Source organism: Podarcis pityusensis (assembly GCF_964106645.2).
Source record: "Podarcis pityusensis genome assembly, chromosome: 6".
Taxonomy (NCBI): Eukaryota; Metazoa; Chordata; class Lepidosauria; order Squamata; family Lacertidae; genus Podarcis; species Podarcis pityusensis.
The window spans coordinates 93,342,227-93,361,240 of NC_138030.1; the positions used below are offsets into that span (position 1 = coordinate 93,342,227).

General features: G+C 45.0%; 2 protein-coding genes across 5 annotated transcripts in view; one reads left to right on the plus strand and one right to left on the minus strand.

Moving 5' to 3' along the window:
- The window catches only part of RALGPS2 (Ral GEF with PH domain and SH3 binding motif 2), a 97,624-nt gene extending 91,578 nt beyond the window's left edge, over positions 1 to 6,046 (minus strand). Inside the window, exon 1 of one of the 2 annotated variants that reach the window (XM_081012198.1) lies at positions 5,882 to 6,046. The gene's annotated coding sequence lies outside the window, so the exon portion shown is untranslated. The remainder of the gene's footprint in view (positions 1 to 5,881) is intronic. The other variant, XM_081012199.1, reaches the window with a different exon arrangement.
- Positions 6,047 to 6,237: 191 nt separating this feature from the next.
- LOC308480602 (uncharacterized protein) overlaps positions 6,238 to 19,014 on the plus strand; it is a 29,089-nt gene continuing 16,312 nt past the window's right edge. For all 3 annotated transcript variants that reach the window (XR_013988126.1, XM_081012351.1, XM_081012352.1), the window contains exon 1: positions 6,238 to 6,511. Coding sequence is in view for 2 of the 3 variants with exons in the window: in XM_081012351.1 (XP_080868477.1) it covers positions 6,388 to 6,511 (124 nt within the window). In the remaining variant the exon portion in view is untranslated. The remainder of the gene's footprint in view (positions 6,512 to 19,014) is intronic.

Consider the following 19,014-nt stretch of genomic DNA (forward strand, 5'->3'; position numbering starts at 1 on the left):
GGGGAAGAAAAAAAATCCTCCCTCTGCCTCTGAAAACTATGGAGGCAGTTGAAATCTTATAGTCTGCACTGGTATCCATGAAAACCAAGATTAGCTTATGTACTATCTCCATCTTTCATAATTATACCTTTGGCATCACAGAAATGTCTCCTTCCAAAAAGTACACATACATGAATACTCATCTCCTCAGATTCTCCAATTTTTTCTGGATTTGTTGTTTTGGAAGTGATACAATAAAACACAGTCAATGACATTATAGGAAGTTATTAATTTCAATTACAGTATCACAGCTCAGTGAGCACTCGAGGCTTGACATACTTTTCCTTAGAAAATCAACTTACTCTCTCAGACCAGTAAGAAGTGTTTAGAAAGTGAAAGTACATGTTACAAAAGGCTCCTCCATGGAAACACTGCCCTACAGCAACTTATCAGCTATTAAATTAACACAGCATTTATTTCTTATGGTCTGGATATTTGTTAACCCTGACTTTGTACTTTCACTTTAAGTGGAAATTAAATCCCCTGATACTCTGATTAGAATGGGCTAAATCAAGGACATTGTCTGTTCAAATGTACCTCCTATCTCCCAAAAGCAAACCTTATTTACATGTAGAATGGCAATTTTAAACATTAAAGAGCAAAGGTTGTATCCAAGTGTCAATCACCACTTTGTCCTAGAAAGCAGTGCCCCCCAGAGGTAAATGTTTATCATCATTTAGCCCTATTGGGTTTCTACAGATTGTAAACCTCTTAGCTTCCTGTCCAATTCAATGTGCTGTGTGCTGGCTGGGGCTTATGGAAGTTCAAGTCTAAAACATATGAATGGCACCAAGTTGACTTATGCCAAAAAACATTGTTTAAACTGGGGGTATAAAGAACTTTTTTCCCAACGATGCCAACACCTTAAATTGTCAGGCTAGCTTACACTGACAATTTGTATTTGATGAAGTAAGCATACAAACCAATTACCGTATTTTTTGCTCTATAAGACTCACTTTTTCCCTCCTAAAAAGTAAGGGGAAATGTGTGTGCGTCCTATGGAGCGAATGCAGGCTGCACAGCTATCCCAGAAGCCAGAACAGCAAGAGGGATTGCTGCTTTCACTGCACAGCGATCCCTCTTACTGTTCTGGCTTCTGAGATTCAGAATATTTTTTTTCTTGTTTTCCTCCTCCAAAAACTAGGCGCATCTTGTGGTCTGGTGCGTCTTATAGAGCGAAAAATATGGTATATATTTTGAACCATAATCTTACTTTAGGGCAGGAGTGGGAAACCTGTGGCTCTCAAGATGTTGCGGGTCTCCCAACTCCCATCATCCCTGACCCAGACTGGCTTGGGGTGATGGGAGTCCAGTGCCTTAGGAGGTCATGCCTCTTGATAACCCATTCTTGTGTTGACACAACTTTATACAATCACATACATACATACAGAGCTCATCCCTTCTGTACAAACTTTTCAGAGCTACGTTAAGAACAATGTAAATCCTATAGCCCTCTTTCCAACGGTGGTTGGTTATTGCAACCAAACTAGAATATTCTACTATTATGGTATAGCATCAATCAGTTGCATACTGTACAGTCCTCTTTCAACATCATATTCTCCAAATAGTCACATCTTATTTATACCTCTCAATTTGAACCATGAAACCCGCTTCAGAATTAAGGGTGAAGTTCTGTGAACTGATTGTGTTAAAGCTGCTAACAGGAGAATGGAGAGAAAGTCATTTCTGTATTTATATTAGAACTGGAACTGCAAATTTAGTACCAAATTGTTAAGAATTCAAATACCCCAGTTCAGCTCAATATTTACACACACTCCACCACCCTGCTAGTTTTTAAAATGCACCATTCTCAGCCCCCTGTGATCTGTGAGGTTTGCAAGACTGGCTGGTTGTGCTGGTGTAGACAGACTAAGAGTTAGGAGACAACAGGAGGACTGAACCAAAACAAAAGGGGAATGTAGACCAAGAGGCCATGGAAGACAGCATGGGAGGAGAGTTTTGAAGCAGTAGTGATCATGGGAAGCACTGGTTCAATGATGCCATTACGTAGCATTGTCAGTGAAGACAAGCCAACATGAGCAGCAGCACTCCTGCCATGGTGGTCACTTAATGTGGAAACTGATGCCCTTTGCAGAAGAATGCCTTTCCTGAGACAGCAGCAATGAATGGCAGATTTGGGGGTCATGCCCAAAGGCACTACTCCAATGAATGTTTCTTTGCCCACTATGCAAGCTGCTTGCTGCTTCTAGTGGAAACACAGTGATCCAAATTCCCCAGTAGTAGCCTTTCCCCCTTTTGATGAGGCACAGGCATTTGCACAACTTCAATTCTCTCCAACCTGGCTGATCTCTGCTTTTCAAAAGCACTAGGTAACAGCTCCTCAGCATCTTTTCCTAGTCACAGTATGGGAAGGGGTGGATGATGACACTGAAACTGGCGCCGAGCTCTAGTTTCCATTATCATCCACGCTTTTTTCCTCGCTGTCAGAACTGTAACCCTGGTGCACCTGCTTCATGACCTGGAAAGCTGTCTGCGGACAAAAGCCGGCTCCCTTGGTCTGAAAGCGAGATGAGCACCGCAACCCCACAGCCACCTTTGACAGGACTTAACAGTCCAGGGGTCCTTTACCTTACCAGTCTGAACAGAAAGAGAAGGTTCTGTTGTCTACCTGTGCCAATATGCAGGTGGGTGGCAATTCCTGGTGCCTTTCCCACAGAGGGAGGGAGCTGCACCAGGTTCTCAAATAAGGATACTTTAATCCAAACCCAGATATATTTTGCATGTACCTCATGATCCCAGTCACAAAAGCACAAGCCCCAATAATCCCACACAAAGATACAAGCTCCACTGATGCAAGTTTCAATTGATGCAGTTTTCCCTATAGTGGTATGTTCAAACCTGTTCATTCACCTCAGGCACCCAATACATACGGTACATATAACCATCACTGAAAGCACACATCACCAGTTCTCATCCATGCTGAATTTTGCTTTCTATCCTGCAAGTACAGTAATGTATTTCTCACTCTATACTGGGAGAAGGAGTTCTGTTAAAAACACTTCCACTGCTGTGGGTAGAATTTTTACACCCTTACCGCTATTCACACACAATAACACAATCACCAAGTGAGAAAAAAGAAAATATAAACGGCACCTACACAGAACCACATTCCATTATTCTGTATTATTTAATATGGAATAACTATTATTTTGTGGTTCTGTATTCAATCACTAAAAGTAATGTCACTCTGGGAATATTTTACTGAAAGGTCTACAGCATATATATTTTTAAAACGACGCTCTGTCCTGACACATGCACTGAAATTCAGGAAATTCAAGCTTATCACTCTGGTGCATTAAAGAGCACATGCTTGAGGAGAAGCCACTGCCCTCCCATACTTCACACATCCTGCTTATTGTGTGAAAGATAGAGGTCTAGTGGGCTAATCTTCAGCCTTCAGAACTACTGCTAATGTCTGAAGAGCCTCCATTATCTCCATTGCTCTCTGCAGCTGCTCAGCTCCACTACATTTCATTTATTAGACTTATTAGTTGCTTGTCACCTGGAGGTCTCCAAGCATCTGACAGAAAAAGAATATATATACACACAATACCAGGGGAGGGGGGAATCATATAATACATTAATATTTCATACAAATTCCATTAAAAAATACCAAAATAATAAAGCAATACTCATGGGAACGGGGTGTGCAAAAACCCACTAATAGTTAGTTGCGCTGTATTTTGAGAGTGCTCATTTTCATGCTGTGCTGCCTGTATAACCAACCAGACAACCCACACACAAAAAGCGCAGAACCAAACATGGCTTCTGTTCCAACAGGCCCTCTTGCTCTTTTACTGTGCAAGTTATGCAGAGAAAAAACAAAATGGTGATACTTTCGTTGGCGAAGCAAGGTGTTCTACAAGGTATTTTGGGATCTCTCCAGTACCAGTTAAGGACAACTGACCTAAAAAGCTGTATGGTAGCCAGAGTGAACAAGGCTCCACCTGGTAATGTACTTGTCAAAATGAGGTGAATCAAAATTAAGTGGAGGCAATTTCTTCAGTATAGGTATGTGCCAAATCAAGTGCAACATATTGTTTACACCTGGTGTTTTGTGTCCTACACTTCAAAAGCAAGGTGTCAAGGCACCAAATCAAGGAAGCTCCTGTGGGAAATTTGTTTAGAATTCCCTATTGCAAAACATAACTCCAAAACTTATTAAACAATCAGAAGCTAGTTCAAAAAATATATAATTGTTCTCTCTTTTCTATTTACCTGAGACTACAGCTACAGCTGTCTTTTACATATTAGCAACTTGTGGTCTCTGCAACAAATCCAACCCTCAGTAATACAACGAAGACCCCACAGTTGCCAAAATAGAAGCAGAAGGAGCACTTGAAGGCAAGTGCACCGAATGTACTACAAGTGCACTCTGACAGGACAGCAACTGAGCAGGGATTGACCATTTGCCACTTCTTATTCAAAATTATCCTCTAGTAAAAATAGCTACCGCACAGCAAATAGCTTAGAGAAATTGGAATGGCTTCTAAATCCCACTAGTTACTCTGCCTTTGAAAGGCATAGCAATACTCTTTTGGTCAATTTTTCCATGGCGGGTTGGATGGAGGCTGCACTCCTATCATGACATATCCAAACCCCTCACCTCCTACATAGTTAACACGGATGATAGAGTTGTGACTCACCTCAAGCTCCGGCATAGGAATGACAATGTCTCATGGTAAGGAGAGGAGAGAACTAGAAAGCCTGCTAGTCCATGTAGAATAGAGAAAGCTCCAGGCATGCACATGTATGCTTTAATTAAACACAAATTAAGGGAAGGCAAGTTCTAACCCTGCTCCAAAACAAAGCAAGGAAAACAGCAACAGAATACGGGTAAGAGATTCCTCTGGCATCTTAAAGGCAAATCAATTCATTCTGGCCTAAAATTTCATAGGCCAGAGTCCAGTTTAACAGATGCATGACAAGGCACCTAAATGGGTTTAGGGTGGCTGGGTGGGTAAGTGAGTAGGTAGAATGCACAAGTGTGTTTATTTTACACATGCATCCTCAGTACATAGAAAAGAAGACTGTTGGTTGCATTAGATTTTTGGCCAAACTCAGCAAGGCCAACAACCCGTCCAACGTGACGGTACATAGAGTAGAAAAGCACACAGAACTGAACCAAGAATTTGTCAGTATAACCCTAAATTGGAGTTTGACGAGTCCCAAGCCCTAGGCAGCCTTTGCTGTGACCATTTTAGCTTGATCAGGCTTCACCTAGCCATGCAAAGTAAGCGACTCAACACTCGCTCTGGACTTGTATCTGTGCAGCTGATGGGAGAGAGAGCTCGAATAAACTTGGCAATGTGGTCAAGTCAGATACGAAACACAAGATGCCAAGCAAGGCGTGGAAAGTTCCTCAAAGACCCCAACCACCCTCTTCTTCTTCTTCGCCGCCCCCGCCCCCCGAGGCGTTGCAAGAAGAGCATGCGCTCGCTGGGCAAATAATGGGTGGGTGGGTGACAGAGAGGCGTTCAATGGAGCCGGAGGGGGGGGGGGGCGCGACACAGGAAAGGGAGTTGAATGGAGTTCAATGGAGGAGTTCAATGGAGGCGCGGCGAGGAAGGAAGACTTCCCGGGCTCGGCGGGAAGGAGACCCCCGCCCGGCATGGAGGCGAAAGGGGACGGAGAGGAGGAGGAGGAGGAGGAGGAGGGCGGGCGCCGCCGGAGCCGTGGGCGTCGGCAGCAGCAGCCGCCGCCTGGCCATCCCTGCGGGCCTCGGCGAGGCGCCCCCGGGGCCGGCTGAGGGAAGGCGCTGCTCGCCCACACGCCGCCGGTGCCCGAGAAGCTGCCGCCTCCGCCGCCGCCCTCGACTCACCTGCTGACGAGACGCGAGAGGAGCGGGCAGAGCGAACGCGGGACGCGGCGAGGAAGCCGAGCTGCCCGGCCCGAGCTTAGCCGCCGCCGCCGCCTCCCTCCCTTCCTCGCCCGCCTCAGCCCGCTCGCTTCAGCCGCTCTCATTCAGCACCGGCGGCCGCTTATCCTCTGAGGGGAGGGAGGGGGAGGAGGAGGAGGAGGAGGAGGAGGAGGCGTCTCCCGGAGCACGCACGCACGCACGCACGCACGCGCACGCTCCCCCGCGCAAGGTAGGGAGGGAAAGAGAGGGACGCATGCGCGCGCGCGCGCGCGTCTTTCCCTCTTGGAATTCCGCTGGATGGGAAAGCGGGAGAAGAGAAGGAAGCGCGCAGGCGCGATCTGTCCGGCCCTGTTTTTGTTCGGCCCCTTTAAGAGGCTGTGAGCGCGAGCGGCGTTGGTGAACAGCGGGCTCCGATTGGTCGCTGCCGCGAGAGAGCTCCCTCCCACCGCGAGGAGTTAACTGTCACAATGGCGGCGGCCAACGGCCTCGGAGAGAGAGAGAGAGAGAGAGAGAGAAGCAGCGGAGGCCGGGCGCCCCCTTCGGATTCCGCGCCGCTTATCCCGGAGGAGGAGGAGGACTGGAGAAAGGAAGGTGAGATGGGGGCGGAGATGGGGGGCGGTGGAGGTGCCCTCAACGTGTCCGGGTTTATAAACTCCCTTTGTATAAAAGACAAGTACAGTGGTACCTCAGGTTAAGTACTTAATTCGTTCCGGAGGTCCGTTCTTAACCTGAAACTGTTCTTAACCTGAAGCACCACTTTAGCTAATAGGGCCTCCTGCTGCCGCCGTGCTGCCGGAGCATGATTTCTGTTCTCATCCTGAAGCAAAGTTCTTAACCCGAGGTAATATTTCTGGGTTGGTGGAGTCTGTAAGCTGAAGCGTATGTAACCCGAGGTACCACTGTACTTCTGACAAGACAGAAGTACTGTTTTGGGGGGGCAGGGGGTGGGCTGGTGTGGAGGATTCCCTGGTCCTGAATGGGGTAACTGTGCCCCTGAAGTCAAAATAAAAAAAATCCTTCCAGTAGCACCTTTAAGACCAACTAAGTTAGTTCTTGGTATGAGCTTTCGTGTGCAAGCACACTTCTTCAGATACACTGAAACAGAAGTTGCCAGATCCTTCTATATAGTGAGAAGGTGGGGAGGGGTATTACTCAGAAGGGTGGTGGGAATTGGAGATTGGCAGATAGCTGAGATGAGCCTGCTGACGACTCTTAACGACTGTAATGGGTCTTACAGGAAAAGGCAAGGGGCGAGAAGGTGAGAAATGGCTTAGTCATGTATAATGGGATAAGAATCCAGAAATAGACTGGAAAGAGAAGCTGCTGAATTGCAACTCATTACCAAACTTAAAACCATGGAGAAACCTGGTTTGAACAAAGACATTGGATTCTTATCCCATTATACATGACTAAGCCATTTCTCACCTTCTCGCCCCTTGCCTTTTCCTGTAAGACCCATTACAGTCGTTAAGAGTCGTCAGCAGGCTCATCTCAGCTATCTGCCAATCTCCCATTCCCACCACCCTTCTGAGTAATACCCCTCCCCACCTTCTCACTATATAGAAGGATCTGGCAACTTCTGTTTCAGTGTATCTGAAGAAGTGTGCTTGCACACGAAAGCTCATACCAAGAACTAACTTAGTTGGTCTTAAAGGTGCTACTGGAAGGATTTTTTTTATTTTGACTATGGCAGACCAACACGGCTACCTATCTGTAACTGTGCCCCTGAAGGACCAGGTGCGCAGCCTGGGAGTCATTTTGGACTCACAGCTGTCCATGGAGGCGCAGATCAGTTCTGTGTCCAGGGCAGCTGTCTACCAACTCCATCTGGTATGCAGGCTGAGACCCTCCCTGCCCGCAGACTGCCTGGCCAGAGTGGTGCATGCTCTGGTTATCTCCCACTTGGACTACTGCAATGCGCTCTACGTGGGGCTACCTTTGAAGGTGACCCAGAAACTACAACTAATCCAAAATGTGGCAGCTAGACTGGTGACTGGGAGCGGCCGCCGAGACCACATAACACTGGTCCTGAAAGACCTACATTGGCTCCCAGTACATTTCCGAGCACAATTCAAAGTGTTGGTGTTGACCTTTAAAGCCCTAAACGGCCTTGGTCCAGAATACCTGAAGGAGCGTCTCCACCCCCATCGTTCAGCCCGGACACTGAGGTCCAGGGCCGAGGGCCTTCTGGTGGTTCCCTCACTGCGAGAAGCAAAGCTACAGGGAACCAGGCAAAGGGCCTTCTCGGTAGTGGCGCCCGCCCTGTGGAACGCCCTCCCACCAGATGTCAAAGAGAACAACAACTACCAGACTTTTAGAAGACATCTGAAGGCAGCCCTGTTTAGGGAAACTTTTAATGTTTAATAGGTTATTGTATTTTACTGTTTTGTAAGAAGCCACCCAGAGCGGCTGGGGAAACTCAGCCAAATGGGCGGGGTATAAATAAATTATTATTATAGTATAAAAACCGTTTATTTTAATTTTGGCGTGTGTTCCAGACCTTGTCAAGGTCTTTCTTAGCTAAGCTGCGAGCTCGCCCTTCGCCTTGTTTCTTACATCTTTCTTTGAAACTGAGTTTCCCTTTTCTCCCTGCAGATGTTGGGCTCGCATTTAAGGAGAGGGAGGAGGAGGAGGAGGCCGAGTTCCGTCTTGTGGGAAGGATGCTAAGCGAGCCTTGATCCGGATGGATGGACCTGTCTTCCCTTTACTGGGCGTGGGTGGGGTGCTGATGGGGTACCTTGGCTCTGCCAGTGCTCTGAAGAATGTGCACTAAAGCACAGGCCATCTCCTCTTTGTTCCGGACACTGATGACTGGCTCCAGAACAGAGAATAGCATTGTGTAGTTGTTGGTCACAAATTCAGCAAACTCTTTGTCCTGCTCCATGGGGAGGATGGAAATAGTCTGGTAACGACATTTTATCCGTATGGATGGACCTGTGTTCCCTTTATTGGGTGTGGGAGTGCTGATGGGATACCACTTCTCCATGAATTGCCGACCAGTCACAGCAGCTATGGGGATGTTGACCAGACCCACATAGTTGTTCTTGTCCTCCTTCTTTTTCTTTTCGACATCTTTATAGATATGGATGGTGATGCTATGGGCAGGTGGAAGGCCAGAGAACCCAAAGTGCTCTCCCCAGAAGATATTATCATTTTTCATTTTGCTGGTTGTGTGGGCAAATGAGGTATCGTCCACACACAACAGCCCCGGGTATCATCGCTGAGAGGGGTGACATTCGGCCGGGCCAGCCTTCCAAAGAATGTCACCCCTGGGTGCGCCACCTGCCCGCGACTCCCAAGCCTCCCCCAAGCTGTCAAAACGAAGGGGGAAGGCCGCCAGCACAGAGGCGCCGGAGTGTGGCACAGCTTTGCCGGCAGCCTTCCTCTTTCATTTCAACAGCTCGGGGGAGGCTTGGGAGTCGCGGGCAGGTGGCACACCCAGGGGTGACATTCTTTGGAAGGCTGGCACGGCCTTCCAGAAGGCAGCACCTGGCTTGCAGCGCCCAGAGTGCAGCTCCACTTCTCCCAATGTTCCCGGAGGGCTATGGAGGAGGATGACTGGAGAATGGTAGGTTAGATGGGAATGGGGTGAGTGAGGAAGTATTGGTGGCAGGGAGGGGGCAGGAGCCGGAGATGTGGGATGGTGGGTAGGGGTGCCCTGAATGTGTCTGGGTTTTTGTAACCCTAAACTGCATTTACTTCGCATTACCCTCAAGATAACAAGTTTTATATTGTGCCTCATGATTCACTGCTCCCCTTGTGAAGTGCTAATAAAATTAGCAGGCTCAGCTTACATCGTATTTTGTGTGTGTTTGTGTGTACAGTCCATAAATAGTGTTTTCCTAGAACCTTTAATAAAGTTTAAAAATAATGAGGCTGAAATACAGAACTATATACTTTTCTTGTTTTTAAGATTTAGAAATCACAATAGTGTGTGATGAGACTGAAACACTTTCCTTGTTTTAATCAAATGTCTTAGTAGATTCTACTTATTTAAAAATGACAGGCATTTTGGACAGACTTGTTAGCAGTAATTATATCCATGGCATGCTATTAGGAAAATATACTGCCCCACCAGTGTTTTGGCTTTTTAAAAAATACAGGATATTGCCATAATCAGTTTTTTAAAAATATATTGAGGCGAGGGATAATTGTAACAATTCAAAACAGGTTTATTTAGAAGTGGTCTATGTTTACTTTCATTTGGATTTAGTCTGCCTTTTAGCCCAAGAAGGCTGAGTACCCTACACAGATTAGAATGCTAAAATTTTATCTCATGTTGCCCCTCTTTAATTTTAAAATACCTAAGGTGTTTCCCTTTCTTGAGTCTCTCCTTGTATTACCATATGTTTTGTATGTCTTGTGACATTTAAACACTTAATAAAAGCACTGCAGGGACGCGGGTGGCGCTGTGGGTTAAACCACAGAGCCTACGACTTGCCGATCAGAAGGTCGGCGGTTTGAATCCCTGCGATGGGGTGAGCTCCCGTTGCTCAGTCCCTGCTCCTGCCAACCTAGCAGTTCAAAAGCACATCAAAGTGCAAGTAGATAAATAGGTATCTCCGGCGGGAAGGTAAACGGCTTGTCCGTGCGCTGCTCTGGTTCGCCAGAAGCGGCTTAGTCATGCTGGCCACATGACCCGGAAGCTGTATCCCGGCTCCCTCGGCCAATAAAGCGAGATGAGTATCGCAACCCCAAAGTCGGTCATGACTGGACCTAATGGTCAGGGATCCCTTTACCTTTACTAAAAGCGATGCAATATTATAACTCGATGGAAATTTTCTCAACGCCTGGTAAAAAAGACTTTGGAAACTACAAAGATTGGCCAAATAAAAATTGGCACATTCTGTATCAAAAATATGTACATAGCCATCTCAAATGTAGATGTATTTTCACTGAGGTGGGGAAATTGTACTTAAGCATCTCACTTTGGGCACATTTTAGCCAAATTTCAGCCTGGCCTGTCTCCTGCTGAAATCAGAGTTTCATTTTGCTTGGAAGTAAATCCTGCTGATTCTACTCCCAACATATGCACACAATGTTTCCCCAGATTAGCATCTCAGCTCTGAGCTCTTTCAATTGCTCATCCAATAGTTGTCAGATTATACCAACAATCAGTGAGGCGTTCAACAGTGTCTTTTTCATATTGGGTTCTTTTTGTCTCCCCCTTAACACTGCCTTGAAAACTTGTGTCTGTCTCTTTAAGTAAACAATGCATTCTGTTCCCACACCAATGGATTCAGTTTCACTTTTATAACTAGCACCACACAGATAGAAAGTTAAAAGTAATATAAGATGAAGGTATTTGACAAACCAGAGCATCCTTATCCATTTGTAAACTTTCTTAATCACCAGTAATTAAGCTAAGCTTTTTGCTTTGTTTTTCAGCCTGTTAATTAATGCCTCTTATTATGCCAGCAGCCAAATTGCCTTCTGGGTAATAATTAATTGGCAGATGGATCACCCAAGTCGTAATTGCTTCCAGTCTCAAAAACAGTTAAAATAAGGAAGGTTTTTGCTGATCTGATGCCCTGAAGGCTAACACTGAGAACTATTGTGTTGTGTCTGGGTACAATGGGGGTTCCTCTCTCTAAGACCCTCCTCCACATCTGAAAACTTATTGTCTCAGGTGAATGGCTTCCATCAGGTCATGTAAGGTTATCCCTTATCTCCCTATCTTCAAAGAGGGAATGGGACACCAAGATCTTCATCTTGGCTATCATAATTTTTTCTGCTGACAGAAAAAAAAAGCGCTGACAGCTGAAAACTAGTCAGCCCATCTCTGCTCCCCAAAATTCAACGCCATACTTCTAATATATGTGTAATATTTGCACACTTTTTGTTTGAGAACTGCACTGCAAAATTTGGAGAATACAAATTTCGGAGAAAAGTTGTGTTTAGTTTCCCATATGGCTTGGGGGAATGCAAATTAGGCTTGAATTAAAAGGTGGACTGAGTCAGATTTCTCCCCCATCCTTATGAATACACATGCATGAATCAGCTATCAGCTCAGTAATGAGTTCACTGCTATCAAGTGTATGTCTAACCAACATATTTGTTAATATGTTAATTACATGACACCCATGAGAGCTGTTTGTGCCCAGAATATGTAACATACTGGCCTTGTGTTACTTTTGTGAATAATGCCCCACAGAAAAATAGTTGTCAAACAAACTTGCATGTTGAAAACTACCATTATCATGTTGATCCTTTAATGAAACTTGCAGAGAGAGGCATCTCTGAAGACATATGCGGTATACATAATGGACTAACAGAATTATGTATAATAGGATTTATGAACTATCTGTAAAGGCAAGATTCCAAAGACAATCGCTCTTGCCAGTTGTACATAGCAATGGATCGCCATTTTAAGTAAACAAAGTAAAGATTGTGTCTGCCACAAGAATTCTAGAGATTTATCCTCCAAGCTCTTCAATATAAATGCATCTGTCCTTTTGCTTAAATCCTTCCCATCTGTTCTCATATACGGTTCCAGTCTCAAGCAGTGATTAACCAGCTACTGTGGAAAAACACCTGTTCCTTTAATTCATGGTCATGGGTTAGTTATTTAAAGTAAGCTATGACTTGCTTAGAATTTTGAAAATCAGTATGAAAACCCAATTAATATAATACATCAGACAACAGAACTGCAGGTTATACAGGTTGCAGAACTGCGGTTGAGTGGTATAATTAATTAGAGACAGACAGTCTCTGGCAAGAACTTTCACCCTTAGCTCTTCAATGTGTGTGGCATAGTATTATCATTTGGGTCCATTGGTCCATGATACCAACTCCATGCCACTTTTTCAGAGCTCTTCCTTTCCACTCTCCCACTGTGTTTTTATTTACTTTCCTCCCTCCCTTCCTGAAATCATTCAGTTGATTCAGCTGCAGTGAAACCAAGTGCTTGTAACCTGATTTGGATTTGGGACATAGCATTTTAATTGTCGCAGCTGTCTCCTACAATCAATTGTATGGACCCCAAATAGGAAAATAATTAGCTATTATAAGAATCCAGTTCACTTAGCTTCCATTCCCTAAAGTTAGACAACGTACTTCACACACAAGCTGATGAAAGGTTGTGATCTAATGCTCTGATCAGAGGTGCCAACTTGAATAAAATATGGGGGGGGGCAGGCAGTGCTTTTTTCAGGGGGTACTCACGGATATGCATTACTGGCACCTCTTGTCAAAAGTGTGGCACTTACTGTAACAACTTCATAAAGAGGATGGGCAACTATTTTTCTATTTAAAGAAGTACTGGGAGCAAGTAAGCCCCGCCCTTCATAATCGATCACAAGATGTGGCACATGCACACCGTTTGAATGGCAATGTCCATCAGCTTTGTGGAGGGGCAGCCCCCTCAAATATTTCATTTGGGCGGGGCAAAGGGACCTGATAATAGTAATAGTAACAATAATAATTTATTATTTCTACTCCGGCCATCTGGCTGGGTTTCCCCAGCCACTCTGGATGGCTTTCAACAGAACATTAAAAGCAGAATAAAACTTCAAACATTAAAAACTTCCCTAAACAGGGCTGCCTTCAGATGTCTTCTAAAAGTCAGATAGTTGTTTATTTCCTTGATATTTGATGGGAGAGCGTTCCACAGGGCAGGTGCAACTACCAAGAAGGCCCTCTGCCTGATTCCCTGTAACCTTACTTCTCGCAGTGAGGGAACTGCCAGAAGGCCCTCAGAGCTGGACCTCAGTGTCCAGGCTGAACAATGGGGGTGGAGGTAGGTAGCCGTGTTGGTCTGCCATATTTGAAGAAGTGTGCATGCACATGAAAACTCATACTAATAACAAACTTAGTTGGTCTCTAAGGTGCTACTGGAAGGAGTTTTTTTATTTTGTTTCGGTGGGGGTGGAGACGCCCCTTCAGGTATACTGGGCCGAGGCTGTTTGGGACCTTGGCCTCTAGGAATGGCTCCTATGGCTTTGGTAGTCTCCCATCTCCTTGTCACTGTCACTCGGGTTTCTTCCTCCTCTAGTCCCGCAAAAGTGTTATGCCCACTTTCTGGGCTATGTGCAACCCTTGTGTTTGGCTGCTCAGAGTGACCTGTCAATCAGTGCCCACCCAGGTCAAGAGCCCTTAAAAACAGAATGTTGCCAACAACCCTTTATCTTTAATCCCTTGTCGTGCAACCAACGCCAGAGACTACAGGGTCAGAAGTGACCTGAAGAGGAGGTTTTGCTGTTATATTTTCTAGCATAGGGTTACACTGGCTAATATTCCGGGTCAGTTGTTTACTACTCATTAATACCACTCCACTTAAATAAACTGCTTAATTAGGCTTCTCCGGCTGGACTGATTTCTGAATGTGCTTAAGGGCTGTTCGTCCTCTCCTGTTGGTTGAACTGCACTGGTTTAAAGTGCCCTGGAGATCAAAAAGGGGTGACGGGTGGAAGCTGCCAGGCAGGAGACATGGAGTTTGGCTGGCTGTCCTCCTACTCCCAAGTAGAACACCATAAAGTAGTGGGAATCCTGCACACCTTGCCCTAGGTGACAGAGGGGCAGATAGCAAGAAGAGAGAGTAGGGTGTGTCATCCGCTGCTAGTGAGCTACTCTGCTGGGTTGGCATTGGAGTGGAGGGACACCATCCATAACAGCATTCAAATCAAAGACTGCCCAAAGACTTCAGTCGTTCAGCTGTGATGTTATACTAGCTCTTACGAACCAAAGGCTGGAATCCAGTGAGTGTGTGCACACCAACTGGAGAGCGATAGCAAAGTGAACATTATAAGAGCTTTTAAAAGTAGCGAATGTGATATATTCAAGGGCATGAGCATGGTTGCACAAGGAAAGAAAAAATCCACAGGGGGGGAAACATTTTGCTGCATTATAGAGAAAAACTTTTCTTACTTTCTGCATCCATTCCCCTATTTGGAATGCCAGAATCCAAAACAGTCATAAACTGCATTTAAGGCTTAATCATGAGCATGACTGGAGCTATTGTTGTTGTTTTGCCGGCTTTTTAAAAATTCCATGCTATGATTCTTCATTTACTGCCCCAGTTTTGCTCTGTAGCATCAAAGATTTAAGAGCTTTGAGGAAAGGCAGAATCTGCAATAAAAACACTTTTTAAGTGTACCATTAGCATTCATGCAGTCATGCTTTCACAGAGTCTTCTTAAATGGCTTAGATGCAAACAGAAGGCTTCTCTGTTTTCTTTTATAGCCCCAGCATCTTCTGGTCCATTCATTTTTAGCGCAATTGGATTCCAGCAGACATTATCCTTCAAGACGTCTTCATTCTGAATGAAGCTTGCTCTTCCAGCAACTCCCCTCCCCACCCAGCCCTATGAGGCAACTGGCTACTCATGATTTAAAGCAACGCTGCCCAAAGAGGCGGAGAGGCCTATGACAAGGAAGCAGGTTAGACAGATGCTCCAGAGACCAGAGCCTGTGATGAGTTGGCATCCAGTAAATGATTCAGTGTGGCGAAGCGACGCAGTTGTTATCTGTCAACAGCAGCAGACTGTAACCTGAACCCAGGAAAACATGTTCTCAAATGGGACACTGACCCACAACAATGCAGATACAAATGCCAACATAGAATACAGTGGTACCTCAGGTTAAGTACTTAATTCATTCTGGAGGTCTGTACTTAACCTGAAACTGTTCTTAACCTGAAGCACCACTTTAGCTAATGGGGCCTCCTGCTGCCACCGCGCCACCGGAGCACGATTTCTGTTCTCATCCTGAAGCAAAGTTCTTAACCCGTGGTACTATTTCTGGGTTAGCGGAGTCTGTAACCTGAAGCGTATGTAACCTGAAGTGTATGTAACCCGAGGTACCACTGTACAGTGAAACAGTCCCAGCAGGGATATTAGGAAAACTTCTGTCTCTTCCCTTTATCTTCTTCTTGGTAGAGGGGGGAAAATGAAAATCTCATCAACCAAAGAGGCAGGGGCAAGAAATTGTCGGATCATGGGGAAGGAATTTGCATAAAACCTGCCGACTCTTTCAGAACTGATGAGGCAAGGTGAGGTGGCTGCCTCAGGCATGTGATGGGGGGGGGGACATTAAGGACAGCAGATTGAAGGCAGCCTGATATGGCCCTTACTCAGTTCTGCATAAGTCTCATGGAAATGAACAGGCATTGCACAAGGTTTCCTATCCACTATGCAGTTCCGTTCCAGGAGTAAAAGGAGATTTGTTCAGGCTGTCACATACAGCTGCTGTTGATGAACTGCATATGAAGCAATAGTGCTTGCTGCCTTTTAAAGAGCAGAGACCCATCTGAACCCTGTGGGACTGCCGCGCTGAGACTGGAGCTCAATCTGTGCCTGCTCCTGCAGGTAGAACTTCAGATCATCTTTCGTCATATGACGCCACGTGATGGACCCTGCACATCTGTCAACAAAGGCCCTCCCACCAGGTCCACTTCCTCACCCTAGACCTAGGCAGCGTGAACCATCCTGGGATATAGTTTAATGAACGGTGGTATAGAAATGCGTTAAAATAAATGCATTCCTGTGGGGCACTATTGGGCTTCACCACAGAGAATTGGGCTTCAGGAGACAAGATCAGCAGTGGTGGGGAATCTGTTTGGCATTAATGGCCTTATCATTTAGTAACTCCTAGGACTCTAGGACTTTCTGACCAGAAAGCAGTTTAAAAACCGATAGTGTAACACGTAGAGGTATTGCCCTAATATGGATTTTGGAATTTTTCTTATGGGCCAACAAAACTGCCTTTAATATTTGGTCAGTATATAAAACAACATTTTAAAAATCTAACAGCATCTGATATACAGTGTGCAGTTGGAAAGTCACCCTAAATTTTGAATATTTATGGATATTTTGTTTGTCTCTAATAAAATAGATACTTCTTGGGGGTTTTTCTCAGTAGGCTCTAAGGAAAGTTGAAAAACATTCACAGTGAAATTCACATTTAATTAATATATTGCAGTGTTCAAGTCTAAATTACATTTATAAGAGGGAGTTGCAAGATGTCTAAGCTATATTCTTACCCTTCAAAAGTAGCAGTAATGGAAATTGGTTCTTACTGACAAAACAATTAGCTTGGAACATGATGAAGTTAAAATTCCACTAGTTAATTTATTGTGGTTTCAAGAACAAGCACAAACAAAGTGTTCTTTGGGGATAAAAATCAGTAGAACACTTGATGTTTGGCACAGACTAAAAACCAGATGATCCCAGGTGTGCCACCATTTTCTCGCAGTTCCTTTTGGCAATAATTCATTTCCCTTACCTGATCTTTTAGGTTTCCTTATGGCAGGTGTGGGAGAGGAAGTCCCATTACATGTGCACACATAAGTCCTACTTACTGCTACGTGTACACAGAAGTTAAGAGCCTTAATAAGGTGCAATCCCTTAGCAAAAGTTGGCCCAATACACTATTAAATGTTCTCATTAAAACAAAAAACTACTGCAATATGTTCAAATCTACAAGTTCACATACATTTCCCCCCTTTTCTGTTGTGACTGCTTTGTTCCCATTCCATCCACATATAACCTGCAAATACGGTAATCCTCTGTTCTGCAATTTACGGAAGCAGTAGTTATTTCATACAGCACCTCTCAACAAAGAATAAAGGAATGAGGATGCAGGATTTGCAAGTTCTTAAAGAACTGCCTCATTGATTGAATGAAAATCCCACCGGTACAGCATTCTGTTTGCAACACCAGCCAGAGAGATGCCTTTAGGAAGCTCATAAAAAGGCAAGAATGTCTCTTGCCTATTGTCTCTCTCCAGCATCTGGTTATAGAGATACAGTATACTGCCTCTGTGTAAAGAGGTTCCATTTCGCTGTTATGGCTAATAATAATTGATAAGCATGATTATCAGTTCATGAATAGTTTTACTCCATTAATTTATCCAATATTTTAGGGACTTCCGGGTTGGCGCCATCGCCGAATGGCGGACTCCCTCCGAGCTCCGGAGGGAGTCTGCTCGGCAGGGGCTGGGTCCTACCGCGCCGGCGACGCGGGGACCCTTAAAAACCACGGGCATGGAGCCCGTGGACATGGGTGACTCGGCTGGCACCATTAGCGCCCTTCCGACTCGTGAAGGAGCCTTTTTAAAGGCTTCGGATCGGGTGCCGGGGAGCGGCGTGGTGCTTTGAGTCTTCTGCTTTCCCTGCCGAGTGCAGCCGCATGCCATTCGACGGAGAGCGCTGACTTCTTCTATTGGAAATTTGGACTATTAACAACAACCCGTGAGTAAATTGGGAAACCGGGTTCAAAAGGAGAAAAAAAAGGAATTTTTTTTCGGATTTGGCATGAGCGGGGGCGATCTAAAAAGGAAGTCAATCCCCCCCCCCCTATTGTAAACATTCCAAAACAAGGACTGGGTAACCAAGGTCGAAAGAGAAGTATATTCCTGATAAAAATCATTAATTCCACGATGGGAAATTATAAGAACTGTGCTGGAGGAGAAGAGTGGAGGGTGAGAAGGAAAATGCAACCCCCCCCCTGGGAACCGGGGCGATTCGCGGAGCCTGGTGAAGAGAGACGGAGACTTTGACAGCTGTCAAAGTAGCTGTCAAAGCCGGAGAATATAAAGAGAACTTTGTTATGAGGACTTTGCTGGTTAATTTTGTTACAATTTGCTACAATATGGATATAAACTGTCGGAAAATAAGGAACAACAATTTGACTTTTGGATTAGAGGATACAAAGTTATTACAATCCCCCTAGAGGGGTTTCGGGACATTACAAGAACGGTCGTAAGTGGAAAAATACTCCGGGATTCACACAGGACTTGTTATCTTCTGGGAAAGCTGCAAAACTGAAATAGTATTTTGTCTACAGAGGTATTTACATTAAAGGAGACAATAGAATTTTCTATTGAAGAAAGGAAGGGACTGGACGTAAGTTTTAGTTCCTGAATAACAAACCTCTGTAGAGATACCAGATTTCTGAATTAGAACGTTTTAGCAGCTGAACAGGACAAGAAACCTGAGAAAGTGAGGAATAAGAAGAACAAAGGACTGACTACGACACGGAAAGAACAATGGGAGGAGTGGTAAAGATCAAGGAAATTAAAGGCCTCTGTTAGATTGGACGTTTGAAGTTAAATATTATTAAAATTAATAAATTAAAAGAAAACCGGCAAGATGGAATT